Source organism: Tachysurus fulvidraco, chromosome 1 (genome assembly GCF_022655615.1).
Source record: "Tachysurus fulvidraco isolate hzauxx_2018 chromosome 1, HZAU_PFXX_2.0, whole genome shotgun sequence".
In the NCBI taxonomy this organism is placed as follows: domain Eukaryota; kingdom Metazoa; phylum Chordata; class Actinopteri; order Siluriformes; family Bagridae; genus Tachysurus; species Tachysurus fulvidraco.
The window spans coordinates 50301868-50314481 of NC_062518.1; the positions used below are offsets into that span (position 1 = coordinate 50301868).

General features: G+C 37.3%; 4 protein-coding genes across 11 annotated transcripts in view; 3 read left to right on the top strand and 1 right to left on the bottom strand.

The window, feature by feature from the left end:
* The window catches only part of LOC125141182 (DIS3-like exonuclease 2), a 28567-nt gene extending 26821 nt beyond the window's left edge, over positions 1-1746 (top strand). Inside the window, 3 exon segments of the mRNA XM_047813394.1 lie at positions 47-151; positions 358-462; positions 955-1746. Of these exon segments, the coding sequence (XP_047669350.1) occupies positions 47-151; positions 358-462; positions 955-1047 (303 nt within the window). The 3' untranslated portion in view covers positions 1048-1746.
* Positions 1-12614, bottom strand: part of LOC113636588 — a 204478-nt gene that overhangs the window by 147911 nt on the left and 43953 nt on the right. The window lies entirely within an intron of this gene.
* The window catches only part of LOC113636558, an 86513-nt gene continuing 77440 nt past the window's right edge, over positions 3542-12614 (top strand). Inside the window, exon 1 of one of the 2 annotated variants that reach the window (XM_047814330.1) lies at positions 3542-3650. The gene's annotated coding sequence lies outside the window, so the exon portion shown is untranslated. The remainder of the gene's footprint in view (positions 3651-12614) is intronic. The other variant, XM_047814320.1, reaches the window with a different exon arrangement.
* The window catches only part of LOC125141289, a 72515-nt gene continuing 63966 nt past the window's right edge, over positions 4066-12614 (top strand). For 2 of the 3 annotated variants that reach the window (XR_007140676.1, XM_047814279.1), the window contains exons 1-4: positions 4066-4215; positions 10725-11021; positions 11123-11416; positions 11825-11961. Coding sequence is in view for 2 of the 3 variants with exons in the window: in XM_047814279.1 (XP_047670235.1) it covers positions 4077-4215; positions 10725-11021; positions 11123-11416; positions 11825-11961 (867 nt within the window). In the remaining variant the exon portion in view is untranslated. Of the gene's footprint in view, positions 4216-10724; positions 11022-11122; positions 11417-11824; positions 11962-12208; positions 12415-12614 lie in introns of those variants that run through there. The other variant, XM_047814284.1, reaches the window with a different exon arrangement.

A 12614-nucleotide genomic window follows, 5' to 3' on the forward strand; every position in this document is an offset into this window, starting at 1 on the left:
ATCAAATATGGACTGTTCCTCACTTTGTGTGTGCGTGTGTGTGTAGGAGTGTGGGCCTCTGGACTCTCAGGCAATGGTGATGGGGATCCTTGATAAATCCTTTGATGTGTTGGTGCTACAGTATGGAGTTCAGAAGAGAATCTACTGTAATGTCAGTCTCACACATACACACACACACACACACACACACACACAGGCTCAGAGGAATTCATCTGTAGTATTATTTACATTGTAATATTAAAAATAAACAGAATTTTCATGGTGTAACAATGTGATTATGTATGTTTATATAAATGATTCTATGATTATATTGTTTTAGATGAAATACAAAGTTAATCTAATTATTTTGTGTTGCAGGTCATTGAGGGTCTGCAGTCATTTACTTTCCATAAAATCGGTAAATGTCCCAAGATGGCCCTGTTTTGGAATCCTCACGAACTGGAAGAGGAAATAGTTACACAGGTAAGATGTCATTACACTCCAAACATATAACAAGGAGCTAATCCAAATTCTGTGAAGAGTCAGAGCTATCGGTTTCCTTTCTGACTAATGACACCATCTTCACAGTGATGCATGATGGTGGTAGCATAATTTCTTCAAGTTTCTGTTCCCTTGGCTGTGTCTCTAACTAATCCCCTCTTTACCTGCTCACTGATGTTCTGTAGACCGTCTCCATTATACAGAGTTCTTTCTGTAATAGCAGGTTTTAACATCAGTCTGTAGTGTTTTAATCTAATGGATCTCATTTTAAAGCCACAGCTCTGGTACATTTTCCAGAAGTTTGTATTGGACTTGTTTTGATCTCTCATGGTGTGAACAATGGTGTGAAACAAGAGCTTTAGAGTCACAGCTATGGGCAGTAACACAGTTACAACACTATGGTGCACTGTATACACACTTGCTAATTTATGATGATGGGGGTGTGTGTGTGTGTTTGTGTGTGTGTGTGTGTAGGAGATCACATTGTTCTCGGTGGTGGATGTGCGGCTCACTGCTGGTGAAGGTCCTCTCAAATACACTGCAGTACTGATGAGACCCAGACACTGAACGAACACACACACTTTATTTGGTTTTATTTTATTTGATATTCCTGTGGATCTGTTGATCAGACATTCTGAGATCAGTGTATTGAAGCTGTGTCAGATTTTAAATGGAGATATTTCACATTAACACACGCATCTTTCATTATTACTATTATATTATATCCCACATGATCTGTGTGAATACGTAAATGTGTCCTTAATAATGTCTCTGATTAACAGTGTGATTAACACATCACTAATCATTTCACTTTTTCTTCAAGACATTTTAATAGAGTTATAAATTCAGGACAGGAAACTCTTTAAGTGTGATGTGTTCTTGTCTAACTGCTGACCACATGTGCAATATTTTACTTCAACGTATGTGGTCATTTTTATTAAAAAAAACAAAACTATTTCTCAATATTTGACACAGAAGTTTACCCAAAGTGCAGTTTGTTTACAGTAAACATCAGTAATTTTTTTAAACTCTATTTCTTTTGTGTGTGTGTATAGAAGATTCAGTTCTCCCAGTGGGAGGAGTTTAATTTTATTTTTTTAACACCGATCTGGGTGTTGACAATTTTCACTGTGACATCTGTGCATTTTTATTTGTATTTTATCTCTGTTTCAGGGAAAGTTTTTCTGGTGTTAGAGTTTTAATTTACGTTGATGAACTGTCACACTGTCACTGAGAAGAATTAAATTATTTCCGTTCAGGAAAACATTTGTGCATTTCTGAGTTTTTTTTTTAAACATGTGATTTTACATTTATTCTGATTGTACCAATCAGTTTCTGCTTTTCATTTTACACACACACACATATATATATTATATATATATTTTTTAATTATAGTCTTATTAATTTCTTATTAAAACTTAAACAGAACAACAACAGAGCCAATCAGTCAGCTCACATAGCATACATACAAACATATTAATAACAATATAACAACAATACATTTTTAATGAGAGTGAAAGACACAGAGCAAATCAAAACAGGTCAGCGTTGGGGTCTCGCTTGTTCAAGTAAATCCCACAAAGGGTCTCATGTCCACCAGAATAATCCAGATTTGTTCTGCAGTCATGTGTGAAGATTAGCCACTTGTGCCAAACACAATCTCCAAAGTTGGTACCTGTGGTGATGACCACAGAATAAGTATACATTTCTTTCTCAAATAAGTAATGAAATTTAACTGAGTGTGAATCAGTAAAGAAATCTAGTGATGTTTTGCACTTAAGTAAATATATAGTAGGAGACACGGTGAATTCTCTGGCCAGCATCTTCTGAACCATATCATATACCTCATGCCAAAAAAGGGTGAATGTTCTTACAGTCCCAAGATAAATGCATTGAAGTTCCTATTTCAGATTTACATTTAAAACACAGCTTAGATACATTTGGGTAAATTTTATGGAGATGTAATGGGGTAAGATATGTCCTGTATATGAATTTAATGTTTTGCTCATGCACAGAGCTGGAGGTTGATTTATGAAAAACCTCCTAACATATAGAGAGCCATTCGTCATCAGTAAGTGGTTGGCCCATGTCCCTTTCCCAGACCTTTCTCAAAGGATTTAATGGTGAGTAGGTTTCTGATAACTGAGGGTACAGATAAGAACCCTTTAGTGCCCCGTCAGAAGTCGACTATTTTCAATACCAGAGTTCCCAGTGAATTTTCCTGTCTCATTTCGGATGGAATAAAATGATGTAGTTGGAGAAATTTGAAAAAAAAAAAAATCAGTTTTAGGAATTTTGTAATCCATTCTGAGTGGTTCAAAAGATTTAAAAACCTTGCCTGTAAATAAACTGCCTAAATTAGATACACCTTTTTCTGAAGGCTGATATTGTGAGTCTTGCCATTTAAGTGTGATTAGTTCTTAGAAAATAAATCCTTTAAAGCAGTATGAGAGGTCCCCCCAGTAGCTGAATATGTCCACATCAGTAATGTGAAAGGGACATTTAACAGTTTGTGGGGTATTTAAAATCATGCCTTAGGATTTCCCTGAATTTACTTTATATCCAGTAAACTGACTAAACTGATTAATTGTCCCCCACATCTGATATGGATAATTGTGGTTGCTTTAAGTAAAGAACAACATATGCATGAATGCGCATGCGCAGATAGACACCACCCTCACGCCAGTACCGGAAGTGAGGGTTAAACTATCACAATACGCATAGGGGAAAGTTTGCCCCTTGCGTCCGGGCTAAACACGTCAAATCAGATAAAATCACAATAAATACTAATATTACTGCTGCTACAGTAGCGCTAGCTTTCTGCATTAGCCACATGCTAACAGTAGCGCATCTGGAGCGCAAGTATTCATGGGATATGTAGTTTTCACACAGTGACCGAACTACAATCAGCGATAATACAAGTGACCAATGTATAAAACACACATTTCAAATGTCGGATATTACAATTGTTATATTAGTTATTAGAAGGATCCAATATGTGAATAAAATCTGTATTACTTAAATAAACAGAGTTCACTTCCGGTATTGGTGTGACAGTGCCCCCCAAACACACACACGTCACTTCCTCCTTCCTGAAGTGAAAGTAGAGGATCTGTGAGAAAGTTTTATACGGACCACAATAGAGTTAATAGAGTTATAAACTTCACACGGTGAGTTTATTACATATATTATCATACAGAAACATGAGTTTATGTGTTAATACAGAGCTGCACTTTTACAGAGAGTTTGTGTAATCTAAACAACGTAATGACGTCACTCGGTTTACTGCGTTAGCTATGTGGTGATAAAATGTGTTGTTTTTTAACATCACAAACTTTTTTTGTCATTATTATTATTATTATTATTATTATTATTAGTAGTAGTAGTAGTAGTAGTAGTAGTTGTGTCGTGTGTGTGTCTCTGTGTGTGTGTGTGTGTGTGTGTGTGTGTGTGTGTGTGTGTGTGTGTGTGTGTGTGTGTGTGTCAGGGTTCTGTCATTACATGTTGTTCTTATTTATTATGCTCTCCCATTGAAGTTATGTGTTTAGTTGCCTGATTATTTCCTCACCATTTCTCACTGTACAGTGTTTCAGGTGATGATGTGTGCAGTGCTTCAGGTGAGGATGTGTGCAGTGTTTCAGGTGATGATGTGTGCAGTGCTTCAGGTGAGGATGTGTACCAGCTGCAGTGTTCCTCACCACCTCCTTCTTTTCCCCATCCTCATGTTCATCACAGGTGAGTGTGATCTCAGTGTCACTGCTCACACTGGACTCAGTTAGTCCCTCTGACAGTCTTACACACGTCTATTAAACAGGGTTTAGGATTCATTTCATTCACTTTCAGGAGTTAATTTGTGTTCAGAGAATCAACGTGAAAATTCTTACTGTAGAGGAGTAAGAATGCAGGAGGCGGCACAGAGAACGTAGGCAAAAGTAGGGATGCTGTGCAAGACTACAGGAAAGGCTAAAGAGAGCAGCACATAAACCTGCACTGCCCAGCATCCTCTTCACAAACTCCTAATAAACGGGCAACAAAACAGAAAAACTGGAGCTGATCATGTTGGGGGACAAACAGTGAAATTCTTCCTTAATTTCATTAAACATTTGTACAACGACAGTAAAATAATTCTATTATATTAAGAGCAGAACCTGAATTTGTTTGCTAAAATATTGTCATGTTGTTGTGTGTTAGAATTGGAAAAGTGTTCATAAACTGTGTTATTAATGAAGAACCTCAGAATTTAACTGTAAGCCTGTTAAATTCTTACTTGCAAAGTGAAATATGTAATTTATATAGCTTTAATAAACCTAACCATCTCACCCTAAATCTGCAAGAACAATTTAGCTAGCTGAGGCTAAATCACTGGGTCATGTTCCTACGAATTTGGTTCAAGCTGTTTGTGACTCTCAAAAGTACAGACAAATAACACTATACTATACAATACATACATAAATAACACTATTGTCACGGTGAGACAAAGGCGCGTGAGGATCCAAATGCAGTTTAGATAAAGTTTAATAATCCAAAACACAAGAAACAGATAAACAGACAGGCAGGCAACACAAATAGTGATGTGACCAGTGACACCGAAGCTCCGAGGCGTGTGTCCAAAAAATGAACCGATTTTCATTGAAGCTTTGTATCGAAGCTTGATTCGTTCTGGCAAATTCACATGACCAAAGACGTCTGAGGCTTCGTTTCACACACACCCACGTGACTGCTTCGTTATCTGATTCAAAGGTTTAAAATTGTGCGCGACACGCGGCGCGCCCTCGTGTGTTGTATTGGAGAGTATTACATGGAATCTATTACTGTGTAGCTAGTTTAGGAGAGTTTATTGTTGCGAGCTGGTGGCCCATCTCAAGTTAATGCTGCAAGCCAACCAGCACACCAAGACTCTGCCTCGCCTGGACTCCTCCCTACTCAGTGATCCAAACATCGCCACAGACTTCAGTTGAGCCATCCGCCGCACCTTTGATAACCTGGCTAAAGACAAGGTTGAACGACTGGCAGACCTTCAAGGAAAGTATCATCCAGTCAGCTCACAATGTCTTCGGACACTTTTGACCTCCCCCGAAAAAGCCCTGGATATCGGAGAGGACACTTAACATCATCGACCGGCGATGTGAGGCCCGTCTCCGAGGTGACCTGACAGAGTATCGGCGACTGAACCGCCAATGCAATGTGTCTATAGCCGAGGGTAGAGAGAAGTTCTGGCAAGCAGAAGCTAAACACCTAGAGTCCGCAGCCAATAATAACAACATGAGCCATGTTTTCAGTCTGCTGCGCCAAGCCCATAATGGCCCCCGCATTAAGACAGCCCTGGTGAAAGATTCTGATGGCAACCTTATAGCAACTGAAGCAAACTGCCTCGAACGCTGGAAAGAGCACTTCAGCCTCCTTCTGCATAATGGCACCTCCCTGGCCGATCCCACCATCTCATTGGCGCTAATGCTGCAGCCCCTAGTGTTGCCTGCAGTACAAGCCCTGTCACACCTGAGGAAGTGTGAGCTGCCCTGGGGAAACTTAACAACAGGAAAGCCCCTGGCATATGTGCAATTACCGCAGAGATGCTAATTTCAGGCGGTGAAAGCATTGTCGAGTGGCTTACCCTATATTCAATGAGGTGTGGGAGACAGAGAGGCTCCCCAGCGACTGGACCAGAGGAGTCATCTTGCCCTTCTGGAAACATAAGGGCGACAGGCTAGTCTGCGGCAACCACAGAGGCATTACCCTTCTCTCCATCCCCAGCATGCTCTTTACCAGGATCTTGCTTATTCGTGCTCTCCCAGCCATTAGAAGCAGCTGCCGTCCCAGCAGGCCGGCTTCATGCCTAATCTACAATAGACCAAATCTCCACCGTTTGCTTGCGGATAGAAAAGACCTATGTATTCCGTAAAGATCGTCATCTTTACATCGGATTCATAGATCTGAAGTCTTCGATACCGTCTGCCACACTTCACTGTGGAGTATCCTACATGCCCTTGGAGTACCACCCAAGATCGTTGCCCTGTTCAAGCTGCTTTATAGCAACGCTCAGAGCTGTGTCCGCATCAACGGCAGAGACTCAGACTGGTTTCCCATCTCCAGTGGCGTTCGCCAGGGCTGCATGGCTGCACCTGACCTCTTCAACTGCATCATTGACCATCTGATGTCCAGGGTTTGGGAGCGGGTCCCCGGAGTGTCCTTCGGCAGCTACCACCTGACTGACCTGGAGTAAGCTGATGACACCATCCTGCTCAGCACGTCCTACAGCCAGCTGAGTGACTCTCTGGCCATATACTGTGAAAAAGCGGAGAAGCTCAGCCTCCAGGTGAGCTGGACAAAAACCAAGTTCATGTATGTTGGTGACAGACCACATCCACATGTCCTCCGCCTCCCTTCTGACCATCCGATGAGAGCTATTCTCCAGTTTGATCCGAGGGCTGCAGGCTGGAGATGACCACGAGGTAAACCCCGCACCCAATGGCTTGACGTCCTTGCGGGCGACCTTCAACAACAAGGAGTTGCTATAGAGGATGCAGAGCAGCTGGCACAAGACCGTCAGTGCTGGAAACAACTAGTTCATCTGGTCAGCTCAACGCACAGGAATGGGACACCCCCCTACCCATTGCAGGAGCCAAATTGAAAAAAATTGGATAGTAGTAATAAGTTTGAAAAATGAAAAGGAATGCAAGAAAAGCCTTGTGCACCGCTTAATACCATGATCTTTTTTAAATGGTTCACACTTTATACTTTTGAGACAAGGTCTATCCTTAATCTGTTTATAGATCCAGTGTTTGATTTGCTCCCAGCAGCTGGCCTATAATAATAATAATAATACATCATCCATGTTGAGGCATTTTCGTGCAAAGCATGACAGAGCCAGATCATCTGTCCAAGATGTAGCCAACAGCCAAGGTTAAAGTCTACTTTTAATTTAATTCACTTGTTTCAGTTTTAATTATTAAAATAATTAAGTGGTTTAAAAGGGCTGCTGTTATTTTATTATTGTCAAAATAGAAACGGTCTCTCTCTCTCTCTCTCTCTCTCTCTCTCTCTCTCTCTCTCTCTCTCTCTCTCTTAATTTCAATTTAAGTGTGCTTTATTGGCATGACAAAAACTGTACATTTGTATTACCAATGCATTTGCAGCTGTGCTGCATACAAATAGTACAAAAAGTTACATTTAAACAAAGTACATTGTGCATAATTAAAAGTAAAATAGAAAATTATAGAAATACAATAAGAACATACATTATTGTATTTAATATATTGATTCATTTATTTATTGATCTCTCCTTAATTTGTCAATCCATTAATTTTGTTTCTAAAATTAATACGTTTTACTATACAATACACACATAAATAACACTATACTATACAATACACACATAAATAACACTATACTGTACAATACAGACATAAATAACACTATACTATACAATACACACATAAATAACACTATACTATACAATACAGAAATAAATAATACTATACTATACAATACACACATAAATAACACTATACTATACAAGACAATACACACATAAATAACACTATACTATACAATACACACATAAATAACACTATACTATACAATACAGAAATAAATAATACTATACTATACAATACACACATAAATAACACTATACTATACAATACACACATAAATAACACTATACTATACAAGAAAATACACACATAAATAACACTATACTATACAATACACACATAAATAACACTATACTATACAATACACACATAAAGAACACTATACTATACAATACAGAAATAAATAATACTATACTATACAATACACACATAAATAACACTATACTATACAAGACAATACACACATAAATAACACTATACTATACAATACACACATAAATAACACTATACTATACAATACAGAAATAAATAATACTATACTATACAATACACACATAAATAACACTATACTATACAATACACACATAAATAACACTATACTATACAAGAAAATACACACATAAATAACACTATACTATACAATACACACATAAATAACACTATACTATACAAGACAATACACACATAAATAACACTATACTATACAATACACACATAAATAACACTATACTATACAATACACACATAAAGAACACTATACTATACAATACACACATAAATAACACTATACTATACAATACAGAAATAAATAATACTATACTATACAATACACACATAAATAACACTATACTATACAATACACACATAAATAACACTATACTATACAAGAAAATACACACATAAATAACATTATACTATACAAGACAATACACACATAAATAACACTATACTATACAATACACACATAAATAACACTATACTATACAATACACACATAAATAACACTATACTATACAAGACAATACACACATAAATAACACTATACTATACAATACACACATAAATAACACTATACTATACAACACACACATAAATAACACTATAATATACAAGACAATATGCACATAACACTATACTATCACAATACAGACATAACACTATACTATACAAGACAATACACACATAAATAACACTATACTATACAAGACAATACACACATTAACACTATACTATACAATATAGACATAAATAACACTATACAAGACAATACACACATAAATAACAGTATACTATACAATACAGACATAAATAACAGTATACTATACAAGACAATACACACATAAATAACACTATACTATACAAGACAATACACACAAATAACACTATACTATACAATACATACATAAATAACACTATACTATACAATACACACATAAATAACACTATACTATACAAGACAATACACACATAAATAACACTATACTATACAATACACACATAAATAACACTATACTATACAATACAGACATAAATAACACTATACTATACAATACACACATAAATAACACTATACTATACAATACAGACATAAGCACTATTCGGACGGGACTAGATTTACAGGAGGTCTGTATGCCTTTGTGTTCTGTTGAATATAAACACTGGGAGTTCCTCACAGATGTGTTTGTGTCTGATCAATGCAGATTAGAGCAGCACTTAGTCATTTATCCGCTGTCAGGATGCTGAGCCTCAGGAATTTCTATAGTTATACTGTTTGAACATGTTAGTTTAGCTGCAGGGAGGATTTATACAGAAATATACTTCCAAGATGGTCCTGGTGCGGTCAGCTGCCATCACAACTGCTCTGACTGTGCTTTGTTTGTTTTTGTTTATTTTTTCCATTTCTTTTACTTCTTTATCTTTTCACCACGGACACTGTGACAGACAAACACTTATTACTATTCACTCACCTGTCATTGTTTTAAAATTGGAACTTGTTCTGGTTGTGTGAGATCCTGTGAAGTAACAAAAAATGCGAACCCGAAGTGATATCTGTGAGAGGAAACAAGTCAGCATCAGGAACCTGCTGATGGTACAACATGCTCCTCTGCCTAGCAGCCTATTAGACAATGTCTAGTCTCGGGTAAATGAGCTTGATGACATCAAGGCCAGGGTTAAGTTCCAGAGGCACATTCAGAACTGTAACCTCCTCTGTTTCACTCGGATAAGGCTGAACCCAGCAGTATCAGTAGTATTTTATCACAGGCCTGTCTAATGGTTCAATGGCCCAGTTTTTTTTGGTCAACAGTAAAAATTGCAAATTTTACCTCTTCTCAGTGAAAGAAACCATAAATAAGCAAGAATGCATGTTTTTTCATGTCATGGCCATGCAATGAATTAACATGGTTATAATGACAGTCAATGGGGGGAAAAACAGCCCTGATATGTAAATAAGGGAGAAATAATTAAATCTAAAGCTACATAAGAACTAACAATGCATAAAAGCCAGTGTTATTAGTCATCTTTAACATTTCCAAGACTGTAATTAAAGGTAAAAAAAAATCCAGTTCACTTTTTTATGTTAAAAATAAATAATTTAGCTGTCTCGATTAGAACTGAGGTTGATTAACAGATTTGTGCAAAAAATGAACCTGATATATTTTTATATTAGTTTAATTTAGTGTCCACAAGATCATTATTACACTTTTTGTGACTTTTATTTTTTTTGTAATAAAAACAGGCATAAAAAGCATTTTACTACATGTTGAACTATGTGTATGTGACTAAATGTGTTTGAGATACATGATTTTAATATAATTATATGTACATGTATAGATTTATATTTTATGCTGTTTATCTGATTTTCTCTTTCAGTTCCTGTATCAGCTGTCACTACTGTAAAGGTGGAGTTTAATCAGGCTGCTGCTCTGCCCTGTAATCGAACGTGTTCTCATCAGGTCACATGGACTCTGTTCACTGATCCAGATTATGTAGTGGCTCAGTGTGATCAGACATCCTGCAGGTCAGAAGAAGGATTTAACATCTCCCATGATCTGTATCTGAAGGGAGATCTGACCCTCACCATCCCTGTAGCTGATGACAGTAAGAGGAACATATACACGTGTCGGTGTGATAACAAAGGCGTTAAAGAAGTGCGTCTCAGCATCGAGTGTAAGTGTGTTTACTGCTCTATAGTTTATAAACTCTCACTGATTTAGGTTTAATGTGTTATATTTACATCCAGTTAAAATGTCTGGTGTTTTTTTCCTCAGCCTTCATATCATCAGTTCAGGTGAATCCTGGTGAAGATCTACAGCTGAATTTGCACATATCAGACCAAGTGGAGGTGATCTTTAAACACAGAAATTCAACAGATCCACATGGTGTACAGATCTGCAGTGTGTATAAAAGCTCACTAGACTGTACAGCTGAATACACACAGAGAACATCACTCACTAACACACTTCTTACACTGAGAGGAGTAAAGTGGACTGATGATGGAGTTTACATCGTCACAGACACAGAGTATAAGGAGAACCTTCATATTTCCTCAGTAACAGTAAGAGGTACGTATTCAGTGTGATTTGTGTCAGTGTGTAAAATTCAACAGTCTGATATTGGTCAGAAATCATCGTGAACATTCAGTTAATATAATAAAATAAAACTTAAAGTTGCTCTGAAACTCGACCGTATGAGAACCTGCCATTAAATTCTACATTTTCTACACACAGGTTTGTTTACTAGTAAATAAATTCTCCTGCAGATGATTTACAAATAAATAAATGTTTAAAACTAACACTGTAAATGAGGCCCAGTGGGTGTGTTATTGGTGTTCAGTTAATCACACTCACTGGCACATGGTGTGTGTTAAGTCACTAATAAACACTGTGTGTGTGTTTATGTGTATATGTATGTGTGTATGTGTGTGTGTGTGTGTGTGTGTGTGTGTGTGTGTGTGTGTGTGTGGAGTAAAGATCAGAACAAAGATCAGGTGTCTGCTCTACCAGTGTGGGCGATCTTCCTGATGGTGGTGTTGGGGCTTCTGGTTGCTGCACTGATTGTGTTAATCTCGTACCTGAGGAAAACATATCACTTTATCCGAAGAGATGATGTAAGTAACAGAGACATGCAGCACTGTGACATCAGAACAAATATAATGATCACCTATAATAACTAAATAAATGTCTTCCAGTCTCACACTGACAACTAAACACTCTATATGTTCTTTATAAATAAAGACTGAATTTATCTTCAGTTTTATTCATCAGCCTTTGAGGTGTAAGGTGTTTGAAGTGTATTAGTATTAATATATAATGTAATAATGCATATATTCATATTATTTCTTCTGTATTGTACAGAGGCCCAGGAATGGAGCAGGAGAACATAAGAGCTCTAATGAAACAACAAAAATGAACCTAAAGGAGAACCAAAGACAGAGTGCGAATGAAAGTGACTGTGAGTAGTAACCGAGGGAAGAGACTTGTAACTACATACAGCATGATGCTGGAATAATGAGAGATCAAAACTTAAATGGGAGAACAGGAATAAATGACATGTATCTGGATCTACAGCTTTCTCCATCCAGGTTCCTCAGCAGTGTGATGTGTGTCCACCTTCAATATGAACAGAACTTTTTTCACAAGTGAACCTCCTCCAAGAACAGAATCTGTTCAGAAGGCATCAATATCACATGTATCTCTCTGCACTGACAGTTATTACTTCCAGGTGCTATGTTTAATGATAGTCAGAAGAATTGCAGTATTG